The sequence below is a fragment of the Heterocephalus glaber genome, unplaced genomic scaffold (assembly GCF_053883595.1).
Source record: "Heterocephalus glaber isolate CG9 unplaced genomic scaffold, H.glaber_assembly_v1.0 deba00000678, whole genome shotgun sequence".
Lineage (NCBI taxonomy): Eukaryota > Metazoa > Chordata > Mammalia > Rodentia > Bathyergidae > Heterocephalus > Heterocephalus glaber.
The window spans coordinates 1,219,392-1,234,266 of NW_028258157.1; the positions used below are offsets into that span (position 1 = coordinate 1,219,392).

A 14,875-nucleotide genomic window follows, 5' to 3' on the forward strand; every position below is an offset into this window, starting at 1 on the left:
AGGGCGTATGATTACTAAGCCACACTCGAGTAATTGGCTTAGCACTGCCCTGATCCCGGGAGCCAGGGTGGGATAAAAGGGGCAGAAAGATGCTGTGAAGGTCCTTTGTTGCTCCTGCTGTCTTCCACCACCATGAACTGCTGCCCCTCTGCCACCTGCCTTGGAACCAGCTGATTATGGACTGAACCTCTACAAACTGTGAGCCAAATAAACCCCTTCCCCTCTAACTTTGGTGTTGGGTATTTTGTCTCAGCAATGAGACAAAAGTAACTAACACAAAGGTATAGCCTCAATGTTAACGGACTTGTTTAATAAAAGTACACATATTTTTAGTGGAAAAACCCCTCTGCACATTAAAAATGAGGAGTGGTGTCTCTAACTGGAATTATTTTTGTTAAAGGGAAAGATTACATAGTTCCTAAATAGCATTACATGTCAAATTCAGCTACTATATCAGTTACAAGTTGTAAGGATAGAGTGCCTCAGGATGTTAATGAAGTAGTATAATGTATACTAATATGGGAAATAACTAAGATTATTTTATAGAAGTTTACTGATTAACTCATGCTAAATTAATTTAAAATGCAAATTATAAAATTTTAATCTTTTAAAATAAAAATAAAAGGATTCTAAAGCCCAACTTTTTTATAACAAGTGGTTATCAGTGATGTATCACATAAGTATCAGATACTTTGGTTATCCACACTGGTTATCCACAGTTTACTACACAGGAAGTGTTCGGGGAAAAATTATCTCTCCATCTCTGAGAAAATCACAGTGTGGAAACTTCCCTTTGAAGATAGTTTGAAGTCATTACATGATTATCCTACATAAAATGATGCCAGCTTTTAAAACATCTAGAAGATTAGAACATTGTAATCCATTAAAGAACTTCCCAAGTGAACAATTCCAGAATGGTTTTAAAGACATTTGTTAAAAAATTTAAAAAAATACATTTTCTGATAGCTAACAAAAACAAGCAAATACATATTCTGATAGCTAACAAGAACCTATCAGTGAATATTAACATTTAGTGGAATTTCCACTTTTTTTCCAGAATTGGTGTTCAACTCTATACTTGGAAATTAGATAGCGAGATTTGGTGAATACAACATTTGATACAGTTTTTCAATTTCTCATATATACCTGTGAGGTATTCTTTGTTTGCTATAGTCATTAAAAATAAACAACATATCAGAACAATTTATATTCATGCAACTTAATTTTGAAGTTAAGTTTCAAATAGTTGTGACGTAAATCTTAGACCAAGATTAAAATACATGTTTCTCTGAAATATTATTAATCATATTTTATTGTGAAACATATACATACCTAATTTAAATAATGAAACTGTCATTTTAGTTTATTTCACTGACTTATTTTTTCTTCTTTGTGAATGTTTTACAGTGCAATAATGTAGCAGCAAAATAGTGCAAACATTCAATCGATAGATAAAAGAAACACAAGTTGAATATCACTTATCCAAAATTCTGGGTACCGCAAATAGTTAGGATTTCAGATTTTGGGGGAATTTTGGAATATGTGCATGCATGTGATGAATCTACGGATGGGGCCCTAAAATTCATCTATGTTTCATATTCGCCTCATAGACATAGCTTAATTTCACACTGTTTTTAGTATGCTTATGTTCTGACTGACACCCACTGCACACGTTCTGGTCTGGAAATTCCCACTTATACCTCACATTAATACTCAAAATATTTCAGATTCTGGATTACGTCAGATTTCAAATTTCCAGGTTTGGGCTGTTCGACTTGTATACACATATTGAGGTTGCAAGGATAAAATGAAAATGGTAACTGAAAAATAAAAAGGCATTAAAAGTATGTGAAATCTTCCTGTTCAGATTATATTTAAAATGCAACAGAGTCATTAGCAATAGCTGAGTGATGAGGTTAAATTACGTGAGCCCTGGGAAGCCCTTACCTGCCAGCCATATGTAAGAGATAGGAGGAGGAGGGGCTTAGTCACCAGACCCCTGGTTACCGCAGCCACGGGCAGAAGACGTGGAGCAGTAAGTCGAGCCGGGCGGTGCCCTTCCAAGGAGCAAGGAGCTCGCATGCAGCAGCACAATGAAGTCCATGTGTAGGACAAAGGCCAGAGAAGACAACACGGAGCCCTCAGGAGGGCAGTCGCTGGGAAGAGGAGGCGCGTGAATGCCCGAGGTGTGCTTCTGTCAGAAGTTGACTCTGACTCTAGAAGGGGAAAGGCTAAGATAGCCAGACTGGGAGTGTGCGGCGAGGCTTGGGAGGGCGCGATTGCTGCTTACTGGAAAACATACCCAGGACACTCACAGGACAGGCTGAGCTGCCCACAGAGTTGTAGCCCCGGGGCAGAAGAGGATAGCGCTCAAAAGGAAAACCCTGCCATTGGTAGACTGGCAAAGAACAATTATGGCGATACAGTAAAACTAAGGGTGATCAGAAAAAAACAAACAAGAAGTAGAGGTAAAAGCTCTGGAGAGTCCCCCAGGGAGAAGAGGAGAAACGGCCAAGTTCTACAAAACCGCCCGGAGAAGAAAAGGCTCGTGCGGGCCGGCGGGCGGGCGGAGAGCCAGTCAGCCACGGGGTGAGATGGGGTCACCGGCCGGCCTTGCTGAACACCGACAAAGCTCACTGCTCCAACAGAGGAGGCAGGGCTCGCTCGGGCTGGGCTGCTCACCGCGTGCACAACCACACATGCTAAATTAACGGGAACAACTAAGTCAGACTTCAATATAGCTTCCAGTTGCAGTTTTACTAGAATATTTAATTTTCCTAAAATTAGAATTATCCAATTACATATGATGCAAGAATGTTTGTAGCTCTAATAAATCAGAGTTCTACTGATAACGATACAATTGCTTGTATAAATATTAAAGTGGTGAACTCAAAAATTTTCACTAAAGAAAAAATATATATTATGCCAGATTACACTTGGATTATAGATGATTCTTAATATTAAGTGTATTAAATGTGCAAATGTGATCCTCAATGTTAAATGTACAAAACTCCTAACTGAATATTAAAATCACACTAAATATTAAAACAACTTCCTTTATAAAATTTAAAAATGATTTTGATCCTGGATTTTAGTCATACTTCCCTTTTGTTGACAATCATCATATGGCTTGGCCACATTGTAAAGGTTTTCAAGCGGGACAAAATGTGTTGCTTCTCACAGAAGCAAATGGCTAAATGAACAGAAACTTATATAAAGGCACATTATTTTATGTTAAAAGGAAATACTGATTTTTGGGCCGGGGATTTAGCTCAGTGGTTCTGCTGCCTGCCTCACAAGGACAAGGTCCCGAGTTCGATCCCTGGTACCAAAAAAAAAAAGAAAATACTGATTTTAAAGTTCATTGTGGAGAAAAAAGAATAACTTAAAACTAAGAAGCTTAGCACTATACGATGTTGATACACATCTGGTAGGAATGAGATTGAAAAGTGAGTTTTATATTTATGTGTACACTTGATTAAGCTAGCAAAAGGACAAAGTTCTTTGAATTTAACAAAAAACAGTATTATACTCCTGTGAGAATGTAATTCATTATTTGAAGGGCTTTACTTCTATATTAGATTGGGAGATCTATGTACTAAGGGAGGATTCAGTACATTGCATAAGCAAGACTGCAAAGTTAGGGAAATACAACTTACTGTTTTTTCTCTCCCGGGTTCCACCTGTTCAGGCTTTGCCGGGCCTGCAGCCTGTGGCTGCCCCATCCTCTCCGCTGTCCTATCCTCCTCCGAGGGCAAAGTCTGCACTGGGCCAGGCGGCGGACCTCCCATCTGGGGCTGTGACTGCTGCTCCTCTGGCACCCTCTCGGGAGCCCCTCTGTCTCTGGACTTCTCTTCAGCGATCTGTACTACAGGTTCAACTGCTGCACATTTGTCTTCCTCTTCCAGGGCCGATGTTTTTGCTTCTGAAGATAACCTCATGTCTTCAGGCATTGGGCCCTTTTCTTCAAGGGGCACCTTCTTCTCTTCCAGAGGTGGTGTCTTTTCTTTGGTGGTCAACGTTCTTTCTTCTGAAAGCAGCTTTTCTTCTTTGGGCAGTGGCTTTTTATCTGGAAGGGTTGAAACTTTGTCTTTCTCCACTTTACTCTCTTCTTGTTTTGGATCAGAGGTTACCTTAGAAGTCTTTTCACTTGAAGCTGTTTCTTTTACCTTTTCTGGAATGGGTTCTTCAGCCTCGGTTTTTACTTCTGCTTCCTTCTTTTTCAATTTTCCCTGGGCAGCCACTGCTGCTTTCTGAGATGGGTGCTCTGTGGGGCCAGGCACAGGGGACGCTTTGGGTCCAGAGGGTATTGGTGGCATTTTGCCCATATCTCCAAGCTGTCCGGATATCGCTCTCCGAGTTTGGCAATTTAAACACAGCCATTCTTGAATCTGCAAATAAAACAGAAACAAAATGACTGATTATATCATCATGCTTCTGTTTCCCTGCATTTAAGAAGGTAAAAATTTGCCAATGCATAGTTGCTTTTTTGGTATATGGGAAACATAGGACATTATTTTCTAAATCAGTAAAACAGCAAGTTTTAAGAGGGTTACAAAAAGATGGTCTGAAATCTAAAACAGGGTAGAATTTTTAGAGACTAAGAGTTCAGTCTTCTTACCATAAATGAGGAAAGAAGGAAGGGAGGAAGGAAAAGAAATGAAAAAGAAAGAGGCACCAAAGAAGGGTCTACAGAAATATCCAACTTTGGGGGAGGAAAAGGGAAGAGTTTGCATTTGTACCAAATAAAATTATTTTTCAGTGTGGTGCCTTCAAAATTAATATTTCTATCATAAATTTACTCAAACACTATTACATTTAATAATTTTCTTTTAATCAAAATTCTTTCAGGATTTAGCCCATTGTCTCCGACCTCTTGGTTTTAAATGCAGTTCAGTTCAGCCTATCACAGTAGAGCTTCAATACTATAGGTGGGCTTTTCAAGAATCACTTGTGCTTAATTCTCTATTTGCTTTCAAAATAAGACAATACTTTCATTCTTAATACGAATCGTATTTTCTCATACAATTAAGCACAAAGATCTCAGTGGATCAAATTATTTGGAGACCTCCTGGAGTTTGTGGTCTGCTGAGGAAGGTTTCTCCTCCCTCTGGCTCTGCAGCTGTGAGCCACAGTTACTTGTACCCAATCAACAGAGCTGGGATCTAGGAACCAGGCTTGAACTATTTTAGCAGAATCCTGGGAGTGGAGGAAAGATCACCCTTATTGGTGAACTTTCAGGTAGTTTTTCAAGGTAAAGACTGAAAAATACTCTCTGATAAGAGCACATTAGCCTATGCTCATTTAGGGACAAGCGGTGTTAGAGTGATAGAGTTGTAGAAATCCTGCCTGACTGATAAATGGCAGACTTCTTCCTACACTGCAGGTGATGCTACGAGACAGGCTGTGCTTCGGCTTCTTTCTGCCTCTGACCGTGCAGCGTGGGCCCATCCTGGGACGCAGAGCGTGGAAGGGGACGCAGACGACGGGGCATGTAAACGTGCACTGCCTTCTGACGATCGAGATTGCAAATTGCCTTTTTATACTGGCTCACTCTTTCCAGGTACTCAGTTTAAATTATTTAGAGAGAAAAATCACTTACTGTGGTAAATACTATCTGAGGCCTAAGTTTCATTTCTTACTTCAGCTTCCAATCTTTTTAGCGGCATTAAAATGTTGCTAAATATCTGCCAGTGTTCCTCAATGTGTAAACCGTTCTAATTTTCATAGTCGAAAAGTGTGAAGACAAAGTCGATTCTTTTACTGCAGTAAGAGGGTGTCCATAAAGCACCGGGGCGTGTTACGGTCCATTTTCTATGTGTGTGCAGGTATGACCATCCAATAGCCTTACCTCCTTAGTTTCTGAGCGGATTGTGGCTCCCTCTTACATAGTGACTGGGTGCACAGACACAGGAATGCAAAGTGTATGAGCCCTTGTCAACACTGAAAGCTCCAAACCTGTGTGGAGCGGTCCCCAAGCAGGCGCCTCCATAATATCTAAGGAAAATCAATCTTAACCTGTGGTGTGCTTTAAAAACCACTACTTGATTGAGCCACATCTTAAGATATTTTCATTCAGAGCCTGACATTTTTAAAAACAAAAGCAGCCACAGCTGGCTGCGTCACGGTGCTGTGTTGGCATTAGACTCTCAAAGCACCTGCAGGTGCGATTATGCATTCCTGTCAGGTCATGCCCTAGAAGAAGTGAGTCAGGGGCTTTTGATATACCAGGAATACAGGTTTTATGCCACTGAATATTTCTGTCTACTAGAAAAGGATTCTTGTTTTACCTGAGCTTTGGGGACAAATTATTCTTACGAAGTTATCACATCTTGCCACCTGCAGCGTATGATGTCACAGGTGTGTGCAGCTTAGTGTGGAGAGAATGAAGCACAGTGGTGAATCGGGCAGTAAAGTCATTATTTTCACTCCATTAAAATTTAGGTAAGAGGATAAAAGGAATAGCATAGTTAATCTACTACATCACAGAAAAGCCTTCATTTTTCCCGGTGTAAAATAATGCTCAGTATACTTAAAATAGCAATAGTAACCACCACATAGGCAAGGTCTGCGATGGGAGCATGAGCCACTCCCATGAGTTACTAGGAGACAAGGGGTGTGACCCTCGGGTCCTCTTGGGCTGGTTCAAATTAGGACTGCGCTGAGACCCACACCCACCAATGGTGCAGCCCAGTGTTTCCGGAACCTGCTTTTTGTCATTGCTATTTTGCCGTTACTTTGAGCTGTACCCAGTCCCTCAAGTGCATGAATGATTTTCACTATGAATAAGACAAAAAGGCCAAGAGTAATCCCTTTGGCTTTACACTGTGACCACTGCGACCAGAATTAATTTGAAAACTGATGTTTCTATCACGTCCAATAAGGACAGTCTAATTCACTCACTTATCTGTTCTGTTTAGACGATCTCGCTCATTCATTTATCTATTCTGTTCATATCGCCTCAGTACATATGCCATTTCGGAAGTATATCTTCAAGTCTTATTTCATTAGGGAAACCTATTTTTAAGTAGAGGCAACAAAGCATGGGTACAAACAGATATAATGTGCAGTAAAATGAACAGAGACAGAGGGCCAGAAACTGTGTCACAACGGAGAAGGAGGGAGATATCATTTCTAGTCAGATGTTTTCTAAGATTTGGCCTTAAAACAGGTAGATTAATAAGGAATGAATTCATATTTGCCAAAAATATTTAATATAACAGAACTATCAATTTCAAACACGTTTATATTTGGTGCCAGTCAAAGTACATTTAAAGACAGTAACATAGGGCAAAGGCCTTGTTACTGTGTTCATAGTGGAATTCGATCATAAAAGTAGAGGACAGGACAGGAAAATCACATGCACATGCTTGAAAAAAGGCAATGAATCAGAACACTAGAATTTCTGAATAGAGATGGAAATTTAAACAACAAATCTGTCATTTAGCTGTAAAAATAGATAAGGTTATACAAGTAGATTTTTTTCTGAAATGGCACTTATTGCCAAATTAAAAAAAAAAACAAAGCTCAGAAACATTGTGGAAGAAACAGATTCCTCATCCAAGAGTTAGGCCTGCAGAATTCAGATTAATCTGCCAGAATGTGGTGACCTGTCCATGCCATAGACATTAAATGGAGAAGCAGGAAGAAACTGTGGTGCCTAGAAGAAATGGAAGCATGTGACAGGTGCTGCACATTGTCCAGCACATTTAGTTTGGAACAGGAGGAATCTGATGACTTGCAAGTCATACCGACTGCTTTATCAGCCACTGGAAATGCTGAGCTGGTCTCTGTGTGTGTCTCTTTTCTGGAGCCCTAGAACCAAAATCAAAATTCCAACCCTTTTCAGCAAGAGAAGAAGTTGTAACGTCAATAAAGAATTGTAAATAAAAAGACAATGAATCAACAAAACATTTATTTAAATATGTAAAGTTTAATTTTGTTTATTGAGAGGGAGAAGAGGTACCATTGGATGGAAGGTGGAGGTTAGATAAAATCAAAAGACAAGTGAGAAAAGCAAAACTGATCACATTTCTGACAAAGAGTAAAAAGAATAGCAGTGATTTCCAAGAAAGTTCATTTTGAAAAGGATCATTATCATTATCATTATTAATTGAAAATAAAATTACTAGAAAAAATGCTTAAGAAAAACTAATTTTGGAAATATTCTTAACAAGATAAAATAATCTGTAGGTCACAATTTTTTTGTGTTGCTTAACAAGAACAATACCACATATTTCTATATTACTGTGTTCAGGGAATTAATGAAGTATTGAGGTCCAACAGCATGTGCACTCGGTCCCTCAACAGTCACACCATTAAGGACCTATATGGTTCTAAACCAGAAGCAATCAGGAAATAATCAGTATCCTTAAGTTATTCAAAAATTCAATGTATTTCATTGACATATATGACATTTTTAGCTGAAAATAGGCTTAATTTTATGTCTTTTTCTAGAAGTAATAATAATGAGACACGTGAATACTCATTTCTTGCCTTAAGGTTAAATATCAAAAGTTATAATTTTATTTTTACAATATTTCCTTCTAAAGATAGCAGTGGAGACTATCATATATTAAATATACATACGTACTCTGAAAAGCTTCTACATTACAAATGCTTATGGAGATTTTTTTCACAAATGAGTCATCATTATAGCTTTTTGCACATCAGTTCCTTTTTATCTATATTTTTAAAATAAATTTTGAGTATACCATTACAAATATCCTCTAATGGCACAACTTTAGTCAAGGTTTATGTTTCATCTATATTATTATTAAATATATTAAAGTCAGAATCTCCATATTATAAGGCCAATTAAATTTCTATGCACTGCTTTAGCAATAATAAGTAGAATATGAAAATTCATCTCCAAGTAGAGAAATTCTGATAAAGAGTGTATGAAATATAACTTTATGTTGATGACACCATACTTGAACATATTTAATTCAGCTGGTACATTGTTAATAAAATGCATTTATTTTAATATCACATCATCAAAGCTTGTTCAAAACAAAATACTCCAAAAAATCCATTAATCTTAAGAGGACAGTAGGAAATGAAGGCAATGAAACCAGAAAGACACTGCCGCACCACTCAGCCTTCTCCCATCAATAAGCAATTTGCTTTATAGAACAGTTCAACTGCAGCCATGGCAACAGTACCATTAAGGAAAATCTCAGAACTTCAAGGCTGCTTATTTGAGTGTCGTTTCTTAAATATGGTAATATGACCTGCAGCAGGCCGAAGTTTGCCTTTCGACTTAAAATGGTAAGGAAGTGGTGGTCTCAAAACACACATGAGCAATCGTGTTTGTGTCTGAGAAATCTTACAAGTAGCAATTTCAACATGTATTTTCATTAACAGAACAACTGCACTGATTTGGATGCTTATGACACAGCTTCTGTAAATAGAAATATTTAAGCAAAGACCGTGGGCCCCAACTTTAAATTTCATAAAGGAGAGACAAATATAGCAGTCGAGGGAACTGGTACCATGGCATTACTGAGTTTCTTGCCGGCTATAAAGCTTTTGAATCAAGAATAAAATTTTTATATAACAAGAAATAAAAATTTTGTTGGCCTGTTGATTTGCCTATCATTCAGAATGCTATTTAAGTAGGTATTTTATTATAATAAAAGCAGCCTGACAATTTCACTTATTGATTGATCCATAAAGCGGGGCACAGTCTTACCTGTGACTTCTCATTTGTATCAATGCCATCTACCTGGTTAGCGATACAGTGTTCTACTTATCTTAGGTCCATGCTCCCTTAGATTTCAACTTGACATCCTAATAATTGGCTTTTCTGTTTATAAATGTATTCCCTTAGTGGGGTATGGTGGTGTAGGCTGTAACCCCAGCACTCTGGTGGGCTGAGGCAGGTGGACTGCAAGTTTGAGCCCAATGTGGGCAATGTAACCACTTAGCAAGGTTCTCCCCATCTCAAAATAAAAAGAAACAAATGGTGGGAGATGCAGCTCAGTGTGAAGTCTCTGGTTCAGTTTCACTACCACAAAAGTTATTAAATACATTTCCTTTTGTTGTCCCTAGGGGAGGGCTGAATTCTCGGCTGATGCTCTTTTTCTGTACTGCGCAGTCAGTGGTTCCCACCAGGAAGTCGGATGTGAGGAAGCTCCCGCAGGGCAGCTGCTCACCAGTGTTCACAGCGCTCCCTGAGTCTTCTGCTCCTCCCGCCCCTCCCAAAGGTGGACAGGATGTGTGTGAGGCCCTTGCACTATTACACGCTTTTCAATCAGTGTGTGTTCCCTTTATGATCATTAATGCAAGAATAAAGCATGTCCAAAATACAAAATTGAATGATTTGGTTTCTTTCTAACTTGCTCCTATGTAGAAATAGTCTTTCTGGTGTGAGAAACTGAAAGTGTACATAAGGATCAAAATTTATCATAGATAATGTGAAATAGGAAGAAAAGGTCCAAGGGGAAGGGGAAGTGGGAGGGGTAGGGAAAGCAAAGAAGGAAAAGGAATAAATAAGAGAACAGCAAAAAACAGAAATAATTTTTGTAAATAGGGAGAGGTGGAGAGGTTGAAGGGAGGGCAGGGGAAGGGGGAAAAATAAGAACCAAGATACATCATGTAAAGGAAAAAATTCTCACTGATGAATGTCATCATATTGTATACCTAAAATGTACCAATAAAATTAATGAAAAAAAATGTGCAGTGGTACTTTGGTTGACGGATGCTTTTGTTTGCAAACAATTTGATGGCCACCTTTCCCACACAAACACAAACATGATCACCTTTTCCAACATCAGAGAAGAAATTAAGTTCATGAACTGAGGCACCATTGCATGACATTAATATATGTAGCAAAAATTGAAAAATAATAAATAGTTGATTTAAATATTAAATTCCATGGGTATTACTAAATATAAAAGGTAGGTATTGATAATGAAACCTAGTAGAATATTGACTACTGTTAGAAACTTTTTTTTTTTTTTTTTTTGGTACCTGGGATCAAACTCTGGACCTTGTGCTTGCAAGGCAGGCGCGGTACTGTTAGAAACTTTTACGGGAATACTATTCCTAGTCTAATCTGGTCACTGGTCAGCTGCCCACACTCATTTCTCCTTCTACATGAGTGCTTATTTCTGTAAGACTCCCCCCTGCTCCACACCCAAATGAACTTGCTTTGCTTCTCTCATTAGGTTTCTGGATGAGGTAAAATACTCCAGCCAACATTTCTGTAAACAGCAACATGCTGACTAAAATCACGCATATTGCAACAAGAGATTAAAACTGCTTAAAATATAATCTCATATTCTTGGTTGCTATTCTTGTGTGTCCATTTTTCTTTGGCTAAATGATAATCATCTTATGACTTCTTTCCTATCACAATTTATGTATTTCCTAAATAAGGTAATCTTAGAATGTTGGATGCTTTAGTATCATTGTATTACTAATAGATAAGTACCTGCACAAATTAAGTAAAATACCTGTGAATCATTAAAATCACACAACTGTGGCAGAACTAGGAGAAGAAAATCATCGGCTTAGGCTCCTTTTACAAGACCTAGCAGGTATTAGACCCATCAGGCTGCTATGGCAGAATACCATAAAGTGGGTAGCTGATACACAGAAGTTTATTTCTCACATTTCTGCAAGTTGGGAAGTCCAAGACTAAGGATCTAAGACATGTGGTGTCCTTGCAAGCTTTGCTTCTGTGACGACTGTGTCCCAGCTGACTCTGGATGATGGGAACATCCAGCAGCTTCCTCAGGTCTCTTCAGAAGAGCATTCATCAAATCCACGGAGACTCTGCCCTTGTGCTATGATCAGTCCTCCCAACCCCAATTCCCAACACTCATTCCACGGGGGCTAGGACTTCAACCTACAAACTCTAGGGGTACACAAACATAGGCCATCTGTATACATATGTATGTATGGGAATACCATTCCTAGGTCTAAGCTGATCAAATATACATATATATGATATATACCAATTATATCATTTATGTTCACAGTTACATATAGTTTTGAAGTGTCATACTTTAAAAAATGAATAATTTATGTTACATGGGTTTTAGGTTAATTTTTTAATATTTAATAAGTTCTCATCCCTCAGCTCCTGTAGAGTTGTATTTTGTTACACCCTAATTGTAAGAGCTGTGTATTTGTTTTTGTATTATAATTACATCAAAGCCCAAAACACTCCTCTTAAGCCTTACTTAGTCACTTCTCAGCACTATAAGCAGTGAGTGATTGAATTTTAAAACAATATTTATTTTTTAAAGATTCTAACATATGTTACACCACGGGGGAATTTTATTTTTGTTAAGAGTACAAAGCCATATGCATTTGAAAGATTATTTAAAGCACAGTGCAGTGGAATAGGACTTGCAGAACATTTTATGTGATAAGTGAAAGCCAATCCCACTTTAAACAGGAGCTGCACGGTGCTGTAACTGGAGCAGAGCTGTCTGCAGACGTGGCTGCAGTGCTGAGGGAGACTGCACAGGCGGAGGGTGGTGAAGTGGATGAGGGGCGGGCGGGAGATGGGGCAGAGCCCAGGCCTGGAGAACGCTGCGGTACCAAGGGCAAAGCCTGCAGCAGGGCAGAGGCGGTGTGCTCATCTAGCAAGGCATAACCCAACCTCATCTAGGTTCAGCTGAGTGCCCCAAAGCACCTTCCCTAAGTGGGTTCCGTTAGCATGTGGCACAAGACAAATCTGGGGTGAGACTTCACAGAAGAAGCAGAGAATGCTATTCTTCACAAGCCCAGAAAGTCACATTACAGGAGTTATGGCTGGCCGACTGGGAGCGGCAGGCAAGAGTGCACTGCTCTGGATTCGCCTTCACTTTCGCACCAGCTGTTAGGCTGGGGCAGCGGGAGATGCAGGAGCACTGGCCCAGTCTCACGGGCTCTAGTGCGTTCTACTATCCCTGCTTCAAATTTGTTCTCATCCTCCACCTGCCCTTTGGACTTCAGACTCCAGCAGTCTTTCAGCAATGGCTAATTCAGCACTCACAACTATGTGAAGTCAGATCCCCACAGCAAATCCCTTGTCATGTACGCCTGCAAATCCCTTGTCATGTACGCCTACAACTCCTAATGCCTCTGCTTCCCTGAAGCCTAGCAGATACAGATATGGATACAGCCAGGCTGATCAGCTCTTACAGGGAGTGGTGGAATTTGTATGCGTTTTTCTCATTTTTGTTGGTGGGTAAAACAATTCAGATCTTAAGTTGCATAGCAAAGAAAATATACTGAATTCAAGAGAAACATTGTTTTGGCCGTTGCAGCATGCCTACGCGGGCTACTTGAAAGCACTGGATTATTTTTTAAATTATGGTGAGGTATTTCAGTCATCTAAATAATTTTTGACATAGTAGGTAAAGGGTAATTTTTGACACAGTGGGTAAAGGGTATGTCAATAAGCATTTTTTGATGATTTCACAGTGTATACATGTATCAAAACATCACATTCTACCACTTACACATATATTTTTTCAATCACAAATAAAACTATAAAATATTAAGATGAGATGGACATCCACGGATACATAATTCCTTGCAAAAGAAAACACTGCCAATATTTTTGAATACATTGGAGACAGGAGCCTTTTGCCATAATGTCCTATTATTGACTCGCCAAGTACAACCGTGGTCTTCATTTCCGTGTGCTTAGATCTTTGTTCTTTGCTGCGATTTTAACATGTATTTAATATATATTGTCTACTTTTATATAGTACTGAAGTACATATTAATAGTTTTGTGTTTTTTTTCAAAAAACATTGCTTAGGTATAAAATCATTTATAAAACATGTGTGGGGCATAAAGAAAATTGCAGTGAATTCCCATGAGCAAATCTCTGTCTCCTAGAGGTGAAGCTGTGAGAGCCAGCACCAGCGACGTGGAGAGGAGGAGCAGACAGTGCGAGGAGAGCCCTACTGAAGCTTGGGCTTCCTTAGCGTTTGTAAACCTAACACTATCCAATGTACAGCTACCCATGAATTAGGACATGAAACATTTGGGTCATATTTGAATATGCTATTGTACTACAAGTATTCTGACACATCCTTAAAATTCAGTATATATTGGCTTCAGTGTTCTAGGGTTAGGGTCCACAATTAATCTCTGGATTAATTATATATGATTAATTATATATATATATGATGTGCTAAATAAAAATTTTAATGAAATAATAAAAATGTAAATGTAACTTTATTATATATGAGGCTTTTAATTTTATCACTTATGAAACTAGAATAATGAGTTTAATATTTTGATAACTTGTGAAAAATAGCAAGGTAAAAGTTATCTGGTAATCTATAAAGATGTTTACAGATTCAAAGCATTTAAGTTACTTTTACCCTCATTTTAAAAATATGCTCTTAATCAAGATTATAATTATTTATTCACATTGTGTATAAGGAATTTTTTGATTTTTATATGAAAATATTTATTAATCATAATAGAATTTTAAACTCATTTTATATTATCCAGTTTTAAAATAATTCTAAAATTACTCTTTGATTTTTGGAGGGAGTTCATCCTGTAGGTATAATTAGCATATCCAGTTTTAAAAATTATCTTTCTATAATAATGAAAGAGTAGGCTTGAAAAACAAAATTTTGAGGTGGAACAAGATGGCAAGTAAGATCCTCCACCAATTGTCTCTCCACAGAGACAGGGGTCCCACTGGAAGAGGAGGATGGTTAAAGGTGCTATTAAGATGAGCACCTCTTAGAATGGTCCAATGATTAGAACTCAGAGAAATAAGACAAATGTTGCACCCAGACAATGGGAAAATGCTTTGCAAGGATCTCAGGACTCAACAGAACTGACCAGTTAAAGCTTTCAATGTACAACACTGCCAATCTGTTGCATAGACTTTCCCTGGAGAAGTGAA

The 14,875-nt window shown here is 38.5% G+C and overlaps 1 protein-coding gene across 9 annotated transcripts in view; it reads right to left on the bottom strand.

Moving 5' to 3' along the window:
* Pclo (piccolo presynaptic cytomatrix protein) overlaps window positions 1-14,875 on the bottom strand; it is a 350,152-nt gene that overhangs the window by 183,105 nt on the left and 152,172 nt on the right. For all 9 annotated transcript variants that reach the window (XR_015449439.1, XM_087206755.1, XM_087206754.1 and 6 more), the window contains one exon: window positions 3,660-4,391. Coding sequence is in view for 8 of the 9 variants with exons in the window: in XM_087206755.1 (XP_087062881.1) it covers window positions 3,660-4,391 (732 nt within the window). In the remaining variant the exon portion in view is untranslated. The remainder of the gene's footprint in view (window positions 1-3,659; window positions 4,392-14,875) is intronic.